Source organism: Plasmodium relictum (genome assembly GCF_900005765.1).
Source record: "Plasmodium relictum strain SGS1 genome assembly, chromosome: 12".
NCBI classification, from domain to species: domain Eukaryota; phylum Apicomplexa; class Aconoidasida; order Haemosporida; family Plasmodiidae; genus Plasmodium; species Plasmodium relictum.
The window spans coordinates 759,911-777,457 of NC_041690.1; the positions used below are offsets into that span (position 1 = coordinate 759,911).

A 17,547-nucleotide genomic window follows, 5' to 3' on the forward strand; every position below is an offset into this window, starting at 1 on the left:
TTTTTTCATAAATATTTTTAGAAATCTTCAATAAATTTTTTTTTTTGAGACAGTAATTTCTTAAATTATATATATTTTTTTTTATTAAAAATTTTGATAATTTATAACGCTTTTATTTCTAAAATTTTATATATAAAAATTAAGATAATTGTTTTTCATTCATTATGCAATTATTTAACATTCTTTAGATTTTAACTATATGAAACACTTTTATATTCTAAAAAATATGATCTATTTGCATGTACTTGATTTAATTTAGTTCTTTTTTTCTTTTTCTTTTTTTAAAGCTTAAAATGGGTTGTTGCTCGAAAGATTCTATAAAAGTAGAGTCACCAAAAAAAAAAATACTTGAGTACAAACAAAATGAAAGTAAAAAAGAATGTATCAATTATAATAACATTTCAGTGTCTACTGTTACATTAAGTGATGGATCAGTTTATACAGGCACTATGCTAGTATATATATTATAAATGCTTATTGAAAAAAAAGAAAAGAAAAAAAGAATTTTAGAAATATAAAAACTTATATTAAAAATATGTTGTATAATTTTTGTAAGTTAAATATTTAGTTATTACTTTATTTTATTTTATTGTATGCTTATAGGATAATAAGCTTCATGGAAGAGGTGTTTTAAAATATGTAAATGGAGATGTATATGAAGGGGAGTTTAGTAATGGAAAAAAAGAGGGTAAGGGGAAATGGACTGATAAAGAAGGAAATAGCTATGATGGATATTGGAAAGAAGACAGAAAACATGGAGAAGGTGTTTATAAAACATTTGATGGTCTAATTTTTGAAGGAAGTTTTAATAATAATAAAAAAGAAGGAAAAGCAACAATTACAACTCCTGAAAAAACAAAATATATTTGTACTTTTGAAAATGATGAAGAAGTAGGAGAAGCGGAATTTTTCTTTGCTAATGGAGATCATGCTTTGGGATTCATAAAAGATGGTAATTTAGATAAAAATGGAAGATATGAATTTAAAAATGGAGATATATATGTTGGAAATTTTAAAAATGGGTTATTTCATGGAAAGGGTTATTATAAATGGAATAGTAATTCTTCTTTTAAAATTTACGAAGGTGAATATATTGAAGGAAGTAGAAATGGAAATGGCCAACTTATTAATATAGATGGTAGAATATTACGTGGCAAATTCAAAAATAATAATTTAGATGGAGAAGTATTAGAAATTAGTCCTCAAGGAAATCAAGTAAAAGGTATAAAAAGAATATCATTCTTATAAATTATTATTATTATATATATATTTTTTTTCTTTTAATTCATATTATACCCTTATTTTTTATTTTGATAAAATTTTTTATAGTTTTATTTGATAACGGAAAATATGTTAAAATTATTGATAAAATTACTGAAAAGCTAAACGTTAATGAAATTATGCAAGAATCTACTATTATTACTTCTATTTTTTCAGATCCTGATTTCTATAAAAAATCTTATCAGGTAAGTATTAATATAAATAACATAATTTTATTTATAATATAATTAAGAACTTTATAATATTTCCAATTACTTAAATATCTTTAACAATGGTTTAATACATATATATATATATATATATACATATACAATTTTTTTTTAGAATGAACAAAAAAACAGAGCTAAACTTAAGATTCAAATAAAAAAATCAAAAGATAAAAAGGAATCTTTACCAATAACGTGATAAAACAATAAATATTTCAAATACTTTTTGTTGTCTTATTTTTTTTTTTTATTTTTCTGTTTCACAAAAATAATATAAAAACAATTACTTCACTTATATATTATTATTATGTAAAAAAAAGAATTTTTTTTTTTTTCTTTTACATATAAAAAAATAAGGTTACATAGTTGGTTTAATTTTATTTTCCTTAAATTATAAAATATATTTAAAATTATAATAGGTGCATACAAGAAATGATGTCCTTTTTAATAAAAAAAAATTATATACATATTGTCTTCCTTTAGTTACTCTCAATTTATAAAAAAGGTTTTAGCACAAATAGTTGATTTTTTTTTATAGATATAAATAAAAAAATCTAAATATGTATTTATTTAAAAATAAATGAATAATAAAAAAAAAAGTATTAAAAAATAAATTAATCATAAGATATATATATATATATAAGAAAAAAAAAAAGATAAAAAATATAATATAGTTATAAATATACATAAATAGTAGTAATTTAATATAAACAAATTAACTTTATTTTATTCTTTAAATTAACAATTTATTCATATAAAATTCCACATATTTTATATCCCTATTACTTGTTTCTTAGATTTATTTCATTTTATTTTATTTATAATACAATTTAAAAGTGTTAATGATTTAAGAAAAAAATAAAATTATCGTAATCTTCTTGCTTCTCTTTCGGTTTCAAGTAAAGCTAAAATATCTCCTTCTCTAACTGGCCCTTTAACATTTCTAATTAAAAATCTTCCTGACAATTCGGTATCCCCCATGAATTGAGCTCTGACTTGTATAACACCTCCTCTACTTCCCGTTCTTCCCAAAACTTTTTCAACTTTTGCTAATTTGGATTTTTCCATTTTTATTATATGTTAAAAATAAATAATATATATATATATATATATAAATATATATTAATGGAATATTTTTAAATGTTAAAATTAGTAAATGGAAAATTATTTATATAAAATTTTTTTTTTGAAAAATATTTTCTACTAAATATATTTTTAAAATAATTCGTTTTTATTGTATTATATTATTTTCAGTTTTTTTAATTTTAATTTATAAATTATTTTTAAATGCTTTGTGTTTACGTATATATTTAAAATTTTTTTTTTCTTTTTTGTACATAATTATTTATGCAATGTTTATATTTTATTTTTTTTTTTCAAAACGGGTACAATTGTAATAAAAATATTAAGAAATTTTATTTTTTATATTAAAAAAAAAATAGATTTTTGAGTGAACAGAAAATATGTAATTTTTTGTTAAATTTTTGCTCTTTAAAAATAATTATAAAAATGTTTTATATAAAATTTTTATTTTTCTTTCTTTCATTTTTTCATTTTTCCATTTTTTTTTTTTTTTATGTTTTTAAAAATACTATATATGCGATTATTTTTATAATACCGTTATTGGGTGATTCAAGTGGTATATAAAAAGGAAAAGCCAAAAAAAAGAGAAAATGACATCTTTTGTATTAATTTTTTTTTTATGTAATTAATATAATTTATTGTTATGTTTTAAATCTTTATAAAGAAATAATGAAAATTTTTTTTTTTTAGATAATTTAAATATATAAATTATATTTAAAAGAAAAATATATATATTTAATTTTTTTGTTATTAAGAAAAATAGCATAATAAGTTATTCATTTTAGCGTGATATGAATTTCTAAGAACTTTTTTTTAAAACAATCATTATTAATATAAATATAAATATTTTATTGTACATATATATATATATATATATATATATATATATATATATATATATATATATATATATAATATAAAATTTCTCATTTAAAAAAGGAATTTAATTTATTATTTCTACAAAGACTAAAACAATTAAGTTTTGCTACGTTTCAAGACATTAATTCTTATTCAATGGTATATATAACATTTTTGTAAAAAATTTTGTTGCATAAACAGCAACAATGTACAATTTTTGAATATATAGAGATATTCAAAAAATGAAAGTAAAAGAAAAAAATTTAGTAAAAAAATAAAAATGTCAAAAAAAATTTTTTTTGCCTTTTTGGATTTTTAAAATATTTATATTTTTAAAAGGAAAAATAAAAAAAAAAAAAAGAATCAAAAACATTTTTTTCCAAATAATTTAAAAAGAAAAATTTCGACTTTATTACATTTTTATGTATTTTAATTAACAGTATTATTTACTTAGTAAGATAGGATTACAATATAATTTTTTACTTCTTTTGATATATTTTAATTTTTAATATAATATATTCAAGAAAAAAAACTTTTCAGTATTATTCTCAAAAAAAAGAAGTTGCACTTAAAATATTATTCATACACATATTAGCTCTGTAAATATCTATTGATATTTTTTTTTTATTTTTGGCATATTATATATATTTAGAAAAGAAATTTTATTAAACGATAACTTGAAAAACGTCCTATATACCAATATAAAATATGATTTTAATATAAATTTAATTTTTTTTTATAATTTTATTGAAACATTAATTAAATTAAAAATTTTTTTATTGTAAGAAATTGAAAAAAATGAAAAAAAAAAAGCAAAATTTATTAAATTAAAATTTTAGATATATATAACATATATTAGTTTTAATGAATATATAACATTTATATACAAAAAATATTATATGTATTTTCATATTTTACTAGACATTTGAATATTCTAATATTTAGAAAAATTATTTTTCTTTTCTTCATAATCATATAATTGTGATATATTTATTAAAAATATAGACAGAAGAAAAGTAAATAATATTTAATTTATTTAGTATGTATCAAATTAGAGAGTTCTGATATATTATAATATAAGCATATGAATTATAATTACATTGATTTTTAAAAATAAAGCATTTGAAGAAAAATTTTAAACTATATAAATTATTTTAAAAAAGATAAATATAAAATTATATGAAGTATAAAATTTAGTGAACAAAAAAAAAAAAATTAGATAGATTAATAAAATATATAATAAAAACAAGATATAGGTACGAAATAATTAAAACAAATACTTGGTGTCATTTTATTATTATTATATATTTTTTTAATTAAAATAAAAAAAAAACAATAATGTTAAGATTATTCAAATAATAATTATGTATTAAAATAATGTATCTTAAATTTCTCCTTTCTTAGTTTATTATCATATTTAATATTTACAATTATGTTATTTTCAATATTAATCATTTATGTAAAAATATATTTTTCTTGTTTTTATATATGTAGACTTTTTTTTTCTTACGAAAGACTTTTTTTTTTTTTTTTTTTTTGATGTAAAATTTTTTTTTTATATTTTATCTAATTTCCTAGCAATTCATAATCATCTTTATTTTCTTGATGCCTCTTTATATGTTTAAGTATTTTAGAACCATCTGCCCATTTTATATGATCTTCTAAATTTCTATTTATATGAAAAGCTGGATTATTAATTACATCGTTACCAACTCTTATATTGCCATGTTGAATATAAGTAATAGCTAGTTGAATGTTTTGAACAAATTTTAATCTAAATAACATAACTGCTAATCTTCTTCTACAAAAAGATGAAACAGAAATTTTTTCACACTCAGCTAAACTAGATTTATAATTTATTAGACCCATGTCATATAACTTATCTAATAATTCATCAGTCATTTTAATTCTAAATTCATCATTTTCAGGTAATAATCTTAACTTTGAAACCAATTTTGTTATATAACCACATATTTTATTATACTTTGTATAATCTTCTCTATTTTGAATTATATATTTTCTCAAAATCTTTACTTCTCTTATATTTCTTGTCCTTTTCCAATCATAAAAATTTACTTTTTTTAATAATTTCTGTTCATGATATTTCAATTTTCTCATTTTTTGGAAAAAAATATTATTCTATAATAGCAATTATTAATTAAAGAAATTTGCAAAATGTTTTTTCATAAGGATTAAATATAAAAATCATTACAAGAAGAAAAAATATAAAAATTAGAAAAAATTGTTCTTTATTTATTTTACTTTATTAATAAAAATAAAAACAAATAATAAATAAAATAGTACTGGAGTATAAAATGACCTTAAAATGTTATTTTTCTTTAAAGTATTCGTATTTATTTATTCATTAAAAAATTTAATATATTTATAAGTTATATTTATTTCTGATGGCAGCTTTAAGAACAATACAAAATTTTAAACAGTACATAAAGTTTTAACTACTCTATGATTTATATATCTTTAAAATAAATTTATTTCATTCAAATTTTAATTAATATTTCATTTAAAAGCATTTTCTTAAATATATATATATATTTATATACATATATATATGTATACATATTTATTTATTTATTTTTTTTTTTAATTATATATATGAATTAAAAAAAAATTTCAATACAAAAAAAAAAAAAAAAAATTTTAACAAAAAAAAAAAAATATACTTAAGCATTGTTAAAATACAACTGAAAAAAATTTTTAAATTAAAAGGAAATAAAAATAAAAAAATAAAAAAATTTTAAGTGTAAGTTCTTACAAAAAAAAATTTTAAAACTAAAAAAAATTTATCATCTATATTTCGTATATATATATACATTTATCAGCTATATTTTTAGTTTATTTCAGTTTTTATATGATGAAAAAGGATTTTTTTTATTTTATTTTTTTTTTTTTTTTGTATACATTAAAAAAAAATATTCTTCAATGATAATAAAAAGCCACTCATTTATGTATCGTATCTTCTTTTTAACATTTTTTTCCTTTTTTATTTTTGGTTTATTTTTTTTTACTTTTTTTTTTTTTTTTGGGAATATAATCATTTGTTTTCTTCCTGGATTATTCATATATTTCATCTTCTATTTGATTTTTTTTTTTTTTTTTATCTATTTGGTATTTCTCTCTTAGATTAAGAGTATCACTTTTTTCATTTAAATTATTCAATAAACATATCAGATTATTTTCATTGCAATTTTCAAAAGAATTCTTTTCTTTTTTTTTGATTAGATTTATCAAATAAATTTTGTTGTTTTTCTTATGTTTATATTATTATTTTCTACACAATTAATTGTTTCATTAATTTGTTCATTAGAAATTTCAACTAGATCTTTTTTAATAGACATGCATCTATATCCATTATTATTTTATTTTATTTTTTTTATATATCCATTACTATTAACACTATATATTGAAAAGTTGAAATTTTTATTAATTATGCTTATATTTTTTTTTATTATTATCACTGTTTTCATTATTTAGTTGAGGGATGTTTAAAGAAAAATTAGGTCTTTTTTTCTCTCTTTCATTAAAATCAACCTTTTTTAATTTTTCTTGGGGCAATTCAATTTCATCTAAATTATCGAGAAAATTTTGAAAATCTTTTGAAAATATTATATCAGCACTAACATTTTCATAAAAATCAACATCTTTCACATTATTATTATCATTATTATTTAGAAACTTACAATTACTTGTAATATCTTTTAAGTACTCGTCTAAATTATTATTTTTTTTTTGATATTCTACGTCTTTGATATCAGTGAAATTTTCCTTATTTGTGTTACTATGAGTATCTTCGGAATTTTTCTTTTTTTTATCATTACTACAATTATAATTAATATTTTTAGAATCATTATTTCTATTATTTTCATTTACATTAATATTATTTTGCTTATTTTCCTTCATATTTTGGGAATTATAGTTTAAAGCAGATTCTTTTAAAAAAATATCAATATTTTTATCTGGTTTAGATGTATTGCATTTATTTATTGTGCTATCTTTGGAAAAATTTAAATTTATACATTTGGTTGAGCTGGTTAAAGTATTACAATATATATTGTATGCATTATTATAAAAATTTTGTTGTTTACATTGATTTGATGACTCTTCTATACATTTTTTTTTTTCATATTCATTATTACACAATGATTTGATTTTATTGTAAAATTCTTCATTCTCTGTTTTTTTTAAATTTAAATTTTTATGATGCAAATCATTGCATATATTGTCAAATTTTAAATTTTCCGAAAATTTTAATAAACTAATTTTGCTATTTTTTAATAATTCAAATTTATTTAAAAATTCGCATATATAAAAAAAATGATCCTTTCTAATAGGTACTTTTATTTTATATATATTATCTCTTAATAAAACCCCAATAGGATAATTAAATGTACCTTTATATAATTTAACTCTCACTATTTTTTCTATAGAAGCTTCATTAAGTATATAACCATGTATATCTAGCCAATAATCTCTATAATTAAAATTCTCATCATTAGATGAATTCAAAATACTTAAAATTGTTGCTTGCATTGAGCAACGAGGTAAGCAGTAAACATTCATATTTTCGTATATATGATCTATTGGCAATATTTTATAAATATTTATAGTAACTTTTAAATACATTTTAATAATATATATATTGCTATTTTTCTCATTTAATATATTATAATCATTATTTAATATGTTAAATTTAAAACCAATGCAATTAAAATATTTACAAGTATGGTTACCGCAAAATTTTGATTCAATTATTGTATCCATATTGTCCCATATATGAAACCATCTTCCAGTTTCTAGATATTTACAAACTAATGTAAATTGAATTATATAAGATAATAAATATTTCTCAATTTTATCTGAAGTATTATCTACATTTTCTTCTAATTTTAAAAAGATAAAATAACTTTTTTCTAATTCTTTTATTATATTATTTAAAATACTATTGCTATCTTTATCATTACTATAACATAATATTATTCCATTAGAAACACAAGTTCCCATTATTTTGTTTTTACTTTTCATTATTATAAATCTCGTTATTTGTACACTATTTCTCATAGGAGTATCACACTCTTTACTAAAAAAAAAAAAAAAAAGAAACATAAAAAGAAAAGGACAATTTAAAATAAAATAATATGAATTAAAGGAAAAAAAAAAATAATCTTAAACTATATGAATACAGAAACTAATATTATTAAATATTTTGAATTTTTTAATTAATAACAATATTATTATTATTATTTTATTTTATTTTTTTCTATTACCTTATATCATATAAATATTTAGCAATAGTCAAATTTTCAAATTTTAATTCAACATATATAATAAAATCATTATTATCAAAGGCGTCTCTTTCAAATTTTCTTAAATCATTAATTTCCAAATTTTCTTTTGCTTCTCTTTGAATAGAAGCTGCAAAAATATTAAAAAAAAAAAATAAATAAATAAATAATATAATTTTTTTAAAATAAGTATTAGTTAAATTATTTATGAAGTTTAATACCAGATAAAAGTTTCTTTTGGTATGCATCAGATATTCTGTTATTATTTTGATTCATTTTTTTGTTTATTAAACATATTTTCAGAACTTTGTTTTTGAAATGGAATAAAAAAAAAATTAAAAAAAAATTTAAACTAAAAAAAAAAAAAGTTACAATATCTATTATAGTGAATACTTTGTAGTAATATTAAATATATTTCTTTTTACATTGTTTTTGTAAAAGAAAAAATAAAGTATAAAAAAATAAAATATAACACAAAAAAAAGGAAATTTTTTTTTAATGTTTAAAAAATAAAAAGGAGGAAGATAATACTATATAAATATTTATAATGTACATACTGGAATTATTTTTTTTAAAAAAAAAATTATCTAATTATTATTTTACTATATTTGCTTAAACTTTCATTTATTTATTAAATAGTATATCTCTCTATATATACGTTTCCTTTACAAAATTAAAAGAAATTTTTTTTTTTTTAATAAACCTTTTAAAGAAAAAGACTTTTTGTATTTAATAATAAATATGTTACATTTATGAAAGCACAATAATAATATTTTTTTTTTTTTTCTTAAAGTTCATTTCCATTTAAAGTATTAAAATCAGGTATTGGTTGTATAAAATAACATAGATGAGTTCCATTTAAATTATATTCTCTATAAGAGATAAGAAAAAAAAAAAAGACAATTTTTAAAATAATGCTTTTAATGATACACATGTAATATTAATAAGATATATAATGAATTAGTAAATAATAAAATATATGTATTAATATTTTTTTTTTATTTACCTTAAAGTGAATTGAAACCTTAATAATCCATTTTCTTGGAAATCCATTCTAAGGTGAGAACTTATTTCTATTAAAATATATTAAGTAAAAATATATATATATAATTAAATATTCGCTTTTTTTTTTTCTTAAACGTAAATAATATTAAATATATATTACTTAATGCATGATTAATTTTTGATAAATCTTTTATTCTATATTTAAACCTAAAAAAAAAAAAACGAATATTTTAATTACATATATATATATATATATATGTATTTATGCATGTATATATAATACATTTGATTTTTTAAACTTTTAAATTCATCAAAAGTCTCTTTTGGCATTAATTGGACTGCTCTTTCATAATTTTTATTTTTTGTTTCCTAAATAATAATTATTAAATATATAAAAATATATCACATAAAATCTAAAAAAAAAGGAAATTTTTTTTGATATAGGAAATGTTTAGTAAATTTTAGAATCCAATAAAAATTATTAAAAAAAAAAGAATAATTTTAGATTAAGTATAAACAAATTTTTTTTTTACCATTTTAAGAATTGAAGTGCTATCATTTGCATATTCATTTATGTAAAATGTAATGTATTGATCATTACATTTTATTAAATATTCTAAGTAAAAGGAGAATATCTCAGATTGTAGAGAAAAATAATTATAATCATTATTTAAAAAGCTGTATTTTTCTAATTTATATATTTCATAAAAATAGTCGACAATAATTTTAATAAAAGTTTCAGAAGTATCACCATCTTCATCAGTTAACTGTAAAATTAATTTTTTATTAGAATAATCAAATTTAATATTTAATATGACTGCATCTAAAAACTCTAAAGCTCTTAATAATTCATATGGTGATACAAGAAATTCAATATGATTTTTTTTTTCATCTATTTCTGTGTATATCTTTTTTCTTATATTGTATTCGTCTTCGTTTTCACTTTTCTGTGTAGAGTTCATTTTTAAAGGAGACAATGTTTTTAATTTAACAACATCTTCTTTTTCATCATCAATAGCATGTGTAGTAAATAAATTATCTGAATTAACACTATTGGTTTCATATTTATTATAATCCATTTCGTATTTTTTTTCATTCTCTTCTTTTTCAAAAAAATTATAACTAGTAAAACAATTAGAATCCATATATAAAAAACAATAAATCTGTTTACATTTTGATAGACTTCTAAGTTTTATACCATCATAATACAAATTAAATAGAATTAAATTTTCTCTTTCAACTAAATTTTCTGAACTTTTTTTAAGATTTGAGTTATATTTATTATCATCAACATTTAACAAAGCTAATGCATTTTTGAAAAAATTTACATTTTTAACAGAAAAATTGTAATTTGTCTTAATGTCATAGTTCATTTTTTCAAAACGTAAAAAAAAAAAATTTTTTTTTTCTTTTTTCTCATTTAATTACAATTCTATAGTATTTTGGAAAATCAAGAGCAAAACAAAAAAGTAAAGAGTTTTCATAAATAAAAATAGTGATATAAATAAGAAATAATAAAGAAGAAGAAAAAAAAAAAACTAAATAGAATAAAAAAAACTAAAAAAAGATATAATATATGTAATATTTTTTTTATTTATTTTTATTTTATAAATAGCTTACAGCACATTCGTAAAAATACAATTGTGTTTTTGTGTATACAAATTTTCAATTTTATTATTTTTAACAAAAAAAAAAAAAAAAAAATAAAATATGTTAAAAATAAAAATAAAAAATCAAATAAAATAAAAAAAATACTAATAAAATGAAGAATGAATAGCTGATTTTTTTTTTTTTTAATATTCACTTAATCATATGAAAGAGATTCTATTTTTTTCATTAATTCTTCATTTTCATGGTACCATTTCTTTTTTTCCATTGTTCTACGAAAAAAAAAAAAAAATTTATTAAAACAAAATACAAAATAATAATTTTCCAATATTTTTCAATTATATATATATAATTAATTTTCAATAAAACATAATACATTATTTTTAATAATACACTTAAAAAAATAAGTTAATAAATGTGTTTTACTTTTTATAAAAATGACGTAATATTTCTAATGGATATTTGTACAAATCATAAAAGTTTCTTGGTAATTTCACATTCATATATTTTGAATTTTCTAATAATAAATCTACATATTTTTTTTTTTCTTTCGAATTAAATATATTTGTATAATATTTGCTAACATATTTTTTTTTTTTTAGATCATTAATTTCTTTTTTTGTTAATCCTTTATAATTTTCTTCAAAATAATATTCAAAACCAACGAATCTTGGTAATTTAACTGATAAAAAATTTACAACTAAGAAAGAAAAAAAAAAAAAAAAATTAAAAAATGATTTTGTGTATATTTTCCTTTATTAATTTTTAAATTAAAATAATAATATATAAAAATTTTCAATGAATTATACACTCTGAATTCTTCAAAGTAATGGAAGAATTTAAGTAAATATCTAATTTACAACCATATTGTTTTATTTCAAATTGTTCTCTACTGTCTTTATCAACATGTGGTGATCTTAAAAAAGTAAATCTACATTTGAAAAGAATAAAGAAAAAAATTAGTATATATAAATAATATAAATATTATAATTAATATAAATAATATAAATATTATAATTAATATAAATAATATAAATATTGTAATTAATAAAAATAATATAAATAATTATAATAATAGTTATAGAATGCAATTATCCAATAACAATAACCTCTTTTTTATTGTCTTTTGAGGAATAGGCCCAGCAATATGAAACTGGGGATATTGACTTATCTTTTCTTTTATATTTAAAACTGCCTTTTGTAGATGATCAGAAAAATATGAATTTAATACAATTCTCAAATGATAATTTTCACTCCATTTTTTTATTATATCTTCTTTTTTTAAATCGTTATTTACTTTTTCTAACTTTAAAAATAAAATAAAAAAAAAAAAGGAATAATTAATATTTCTCTAATTCTCTACTGCAATATTAGTGGTTATGGAAGAATAAGCTCATAAATAAAATGTACATAAATATGTAAATTATAATTTATTACATTATTATAAAGTTTTGAGGTTTTTTTTAAAGTATATTTTTTACATCCGTTAAAAAAAGTAATGTTGATTTTAGGTTTTAATTTAAAAGAATTACCGATATTATATGAATAATTTATTGTTAAAAAAATTATAAAAATGTAAAAGCTCATTTTTCAATTACATTTTTTCTTTATAAATAAGTTTTATTCTGAATTTTTTATATTAATTCAATTTGTTTTATCACATTTCATTTTTTTTTTTTTTTAAATTCATTATACTTTAATGGAATGATAATAATTAAAAAAAATATATTATTTTTCTTATGATAATACACATTATACTATCTTATAGTTTATTTTATCTACACTATGGATATTTTCTTCATATTTTAAAATTACTAAACATAAATGGTTTTTTTTTTTTTTTAAAATGATTTTAATTGTTTATTTTTATTTTTCTTAATAAAAAAATGATTACATAATAAATATTTGTTCTATTAAAATATTGAAGGAATAATATAATATCTTTTGATATTTTTTTTAATTTTTATAACATATATTCATTTTTTTTTTTTTTTTTGAGCTTATATGAATAATAGTCTGATACTTAACAATTTTGTATGAATTAATAAAGTTAATAGGTATTTGAATAAAAATTCTTTTTTTTTTTTTTAATTATTGTTTTGTTGGTTTTATGTTTTATGGATGAAAATCGATCTTGCTCATTTCAACTTCCAATTCCTCATTTTTCTATTAATATTTTATTTGATAAAGATGAATATGATTTTTATAAAATTAAATATAAAGAAAGTACAAAAGATAATTTAAGCAATGGGGAAATAAATGCTGTAAATGAAAATAATTATTCTTCTGAAAGTGAAAATGAAAAATTATTCATGAAATACCTTAAAAGCATTGTAAGAAAAGAAAATGTAACCAATACTTCTGAAAATGAATTAAATGAGGAGAGTGCTTTAAATGAAAGTACATACTATTTAAATGAATTAACTGAAAACTTAAAAGAACAAGAAGGCTTACCTAGAGCAAATGAAATAGAAAATTTAGAAAAAGAAACAATAAAAAAGAATATTCACTTATTTGAAAAATATCCAAATATTCCTATAAAAAATGAATTGAAAACTGAATGGATTTATCATAAAGAGGCAACACATTTTAATGTTTTAAAAGTTAATTTAAAAGATTTTAAAAAGGAGTGTGATCAAGTAAAAGAAAGATTAAAAAAAAATTATTACGATACAGAATTTGAAGAGAAAATAGAATTAGAAAAAGATGATAAAAATGAAGAATGCTTGGAAAAAGTTAATGATAAAATTAACTATATAAATAATGGAAAAAAAAGAAAAAGGAAAAATAAAAGTGAATCAAAAAAAAGAAAAAAAGATGAATATGAAAAAATAAAAATAAAATTTTATAATTATTTGATAAAAATTTTATTGTCAGGAATTAGAACACCTAATATAGATGAATTAATAAATCATATAGTTTATTATAATTGTAATAACTGGCAGCAAAAAATTGATTTAAAAATATTAAAAAAAGTTGCAGATCATTCTAAACGAACAAAAACATTAAATAGAACTAAATGTTTTTTAGAATGGATACCAGAAACAGAAGAAAATACATTTAGTAAGTATCAAATTGTATCAAAATTAAAAAATAAAACAATATCAAAAACATTTAAACTTGTGTGTGATTTTAATAACTCCATTTTAAAAGCTTTATATATAAATAAAAATTTAATTAATACATTTTATACGGAAAAAAAATATCAACTTTATACAAGTTCTTTAAGAAATTTGTCTTCTAGTAATATTTTTATTATTTCTGTTTCTTTTTATCATCCAATTAGAGGAATCAAAATAGCCGAATATGAAATTTTATCTAACCAAACATTGGCTAATTTAACTGATGTTTTTTTTTGCTTTGATTCATCTAATTATGGATTACCAAAATTTGATGGATCCGTTTATTTTATTGATGGAATCCTATACCCAGACTTGAGAAATAAAAATGCCTTGGACTATTCTAAAAGTATATTGGATTTTTATATGAAAAAAAAGGAAACAAATTTTATTCGTTATCCTTATAAAATAAATCAAGACAAAGCAGTAATAAGTGAAATAAAAATTCCTTTATTTCAAAAGTGTTGCTTTTTGCATCAAGGAAATTGTGAGCATAGAATTGTTTTTAACAATATTAGACAATATAATACTTTTAGGGATAAAGATTTTTCAAAATATCCTCTTAGAATATTTAAACCTAATATATCAACAAAATATTGTATATGTTGCCATAAAAATGTTGCTGAAAAAATTGTGTTAGATTGCTATTTATTAAAGGAAAATCCTTCATATACATGTAACAGTTGTTTTAGTTTATTTTTGCTGGATTTAAATAATAAACCAGTTGATAATTTTATGAAATATTTTGATTACATTAATGACATTTAATTATATGCATTGATATTATTTTTAAATACCTTTTTTTTCTTAAGTTTCATAAGATGCTGTACCATTCATTTTTTTTTTTTTTATAATGCCTTTTTATTCCTAATAAAATATATATATATATATATATATATATATATATATATATTCAATAAATTAAATTATTACAAAATTATGAAAAATATTTATAATTAAATGTATCATATTTAAAAATTAAATTCTTATTTTTTTTCTTTTTTAAAAAAAAAATTTTAAATAAAGATATTGTATATTTTTAAATTACTATATTTCAATAAAAAAATAAAAAAAAGTAAAAATACTAGCAATTTCAATACTCAGAAAAATTCTATTAATTTTTTTCATTTTTTTCTTTATAGTTATACAAAAGTTAATAATAGCATTATATAAATTACATTTTACTATTAATTATTTCGAGATAAATATTTTATTGTATGCCAACCTTTAAAATATTATCAAAAAAAAACTTTTCTTTTTTTATTATTTTTTTTTCTTCTATTATTATTTCTTTATTTCTATATTTTTAATTTTATATTACATACATATATATACTTTTTTATTATTTCTATTTTACTGACTTTTTTTTTTAAATTTTTTATTATTGTAATTTACTCCATATAATTTTCACATATTGTATTTTTTTTTTAAATAGTTTTTTTTTTTTCTTACAATTTTTTATTTATAAAAATTAATATATATTTTTCATTATTCTTTATTTTTATTATCATTTCTTATTTTTTTTTTTTTTTTCCTTTTTTTTGCATTAAAATACGTTTTTTTCAATGAAATCTTTTTATCCCCTCAACTACCTTAAAAATATATATGCGCACTTAAATATTTTTATTGTTAAAAAATTTTGTTGAATTATTTTTGATTTTTAAAACTTTTTTATTAAAAATTTTTATATAGATTTATTTTTATGAAAAAAAATTTTATTATTTTATTTTCTTAAAATTTAAAATCTTTAAGAAAATAGCTTTTAATATAATTCATGATAAAATATTTTTAAAATAACAGAAAAACCTGCACTTTTTTTAAAATTTGGAGTATATTAATTAATTTTTATTAAAAAATGGGGAAATTGTAAGTTTTATAATTTTTTATATATAATTGTTGATATAAAATTAAAAAAAATTATATATAATTTGTGTTTTATAGCATTTTATAATGAATATGAAAAAAGAAAAAAATATATGAGCTTGTACATGTATAATTATATATATACATTATTATTCTTTTAGTTATTTTATATTATTTGTAATTATTTTTTTTGTATATGTTATTAATATATATATATATATGTTCATATATATATTTTTGTATATATATTTTTTGTATATATTTTTGTATGTATATTTATGTTGATATATTTATTTACATATATTTATATACATATTTTTATTTTTATATAGATTAAAACCAGGAAAAGTTGTTATAATATTAAATGGTCGTAGAGCAGGAAAAAAGGCAGTAGTAATAAATACAGTTGAAACTCAAACAAGAGAAAGACCATATAGCTATTGCTTAGTAGCAGGAATAGAAAAACATCCATTAAGAGTTACGAAGAATATGCCTAAAAAAAAAATCATAAAAAGATCTAAAGTGAAAGCTTTTATTAAATATATTAATGTTAATCATATTCTTCCAACAAGGTAATTAAAAATTTTAATATTCACTCTATATATATATATATATATATATTAGTTATAGATTTATAATAAAAAAATATTTAGATGCATATAATTTATATTATTATAATTTTATTTTTCAGATATCAAGTAGCCAATGACTTTGACATTAAAAGTTTAGCTTCTGATGAAGTTCTAAGATCAAAAAATAAAAAGAGAGAAGTTAAAAAATTAGGAAAAATTTTTAGAGATAAGTAAGTTTTTATTTTTATACCATTGTTCTATTCTATATTTGCTTTCTCAAATATTATTTATGCTTTGAAATTTGTTATGCTTATTTTATTATTTCATATATATATATATATATATATATATATATATATATATATATATATATATATAAACTTTAAATTCTTTTTATTTTTCTTCTAGATTTTTAGAGCCAATTAATAAGAAAACAGGAGAAGTTTCTAAAGACATTTCATTTTTGCACAAAAAATTATACTTCTAAGCTTATTTTATATCATTATTTTTTCTAGTTCATATATACATTATATATTTTTTTTTTATTATTTTCCTATTTTATTTTTATTACAATGTAAAAAAAAAAAGTTTTTAATAAAATTAAAATTTTTATAACGTGAACATGAATAACTGTTAAATTAGAAAGCTGCAT

General features: G+C 17.0%; 8 protein-coding genes across 8 annotated transcripts; 3 read left to right on the forward strand and 5 right to left on the reverse strand.

Annotated features, from left to right (window-relative positions):
• Window positions 1-293: 293 nt before the first annotated feature.
• Window positions 294-1,686, forward strand: PRELSG_1219400 (conserved Plasmodium protein, unknown function; the record flags this gene model as incomplete). The annotated part of the gene is made up of 4 exons (XM_028677974.1): window positions 294-455; window positions 604-1,222; window positions 1,330-1,466; window positions 1,606-1,686. 4 exons carry the CDS (start codon window positions 294-296, stop codon window positions 1,684-1,686), a joined length of 999 nt encoding a protein of 332 aa, XP_028534310.1.
• Window positions 1,687-2,351: 665 nt separating this feature from the next.
• On the reverse strand, window positions 2,352-2,555 carry PRELSG_1219500 (40S ribosomal protein S28e, putative; the record flags this gene model as incomplete). The annotated part of the gene is made up of 1 exon (XM_028677975.1): window positions 2,352-2,555. One exon carries the CDS (start codon window positions 2,553-2,555, stop codon window positions 2,352-2,354), a length of 204 nt encoding a protein of 67 aa, XP_028534311.1.
• A 2,439-nt stretch (window positions 2,556-4,994) lies between these two features.
• On the reverse strand, window positions 4,995-5,546 carry IMP3 (U3 small nucleolar ribonucleoprotein protein IMP3, putative; the record flags this gene model as incomplete). The annotated part of the gene is made up of 1 exon (XM_028677976.1): window positions 4,995-5,546. The coding sequence occupies one exon, from the start codon at window positions 5,544-5,546 to the stop codon at window positions 4,995-4,997; it is 552 nt and encodes a 183-aa protein (XP_028534312.1).
• Window positions 5,547-6,869: 1,323 nt separating this feature from the next.
• On the reverse strand, window positions 6,870-9,004 carry PRELSG_1219700 (conserved Plasmodium protein, unknown function; the record flags this gene model as incomplete). Its single annotated transcript, XM_028677977.1, has 3 exons — window positions 6,870-8,523; window positions 8,711-8,858; window positions 8,950-9,004. The coding sequence occupies 3 exons, from the start codon at window positions 9,002-9,004 to the stop codon at window positions 6,870-6,872; spliced, it is 1,857 nt and encodes a 618-aa protein (XP_028534313.1).
• A 511-nt stretch (window positions 9,005-9,515) lies between these two features.
• PRELSG_1219800 (conserved Plasmodium protein, unknown function) lies at window positions 9,516-11,106 on the reverse strand (the record flags this gene model as incomplete). Its single annotated transcript, XM_028677979.1, has 5 exons — window positions 9,516-9,600; window positions 9,735-9,801; window positions 9,894-9,940; window positions 10,017-10,102; window positions 10,267-11,106. 5 exons carry the CDS (start codon window positions 11,104-11,106, stop codon window positions 9,516-9,518), a joined length of 1,125 nt encoding a protein of 374 aa, XP_028534314.1.
• Window positions 11,107-11,537: 431 nt separating this feature from the next.
• PRELSG_1219900 (apicoplast ribosomal protein S10 precursor, putative) lies at window positions 11,538-12,928 on the reverse strand (the record flags this gene model as incomplete). Its single annotated transcript, XM_028677980.1, has 5 exons — window positions 11,538-11,613; window positions 11,768-12,041; window positions 12,151-12,272; window positions 12,451-12,647; window positions 12,779-12,928. The coding sequence occupies 5 exons, from the start codon at window positions 12,926-12,928 to the stop codon at window positions 11,538-11,540; spliced, it is 819 nt and encodes a 272-aa protein (XP_028534315.1).
• Window positions 12,929-13,458: 530 nt separating this feature from the next.
• On the forward strand, window positions 13,459-15,228 carry PRELSG_1220000 (conserved Plasmodium protein, unknown function; the record flags this gene model as incomplete). The annotated part of the gene is made up of 1 exon (XM_028677981.1): window positions 13,459-15,228. One exon carries the CDS (start codon window positions 13,459-13,461, stop codon window positions 15,226-15,228), a length of 1,770 nt encoding a protein of 589 aa, XP_028534316.1.
• Window positions 15,229-16,315: 1,087 nt separating this feature from the next.
• On the forward strand, window positions 16,316-17,382 carry RPL27 (60S ribosomal protein L27, putative; the record flags this gene model as incomplete). Its single annotated transcript, XM_028677982.1, has 4 exons — window positions 16,316-16,326; window positions 16,656-16,895; window positions 17,015-17,125; window positions 17,304-17,382. The coding sequence occupies 4 exons, from the start codon at window positions 16,316-16,318 to the stop codon at window positions 17,380-17,382; spliced, it is 441 nt and encodes a 146-aa protein (XP_028534317.1).
• Window positions 17,383-17,547: the final 165 nt, after the last annotated feature.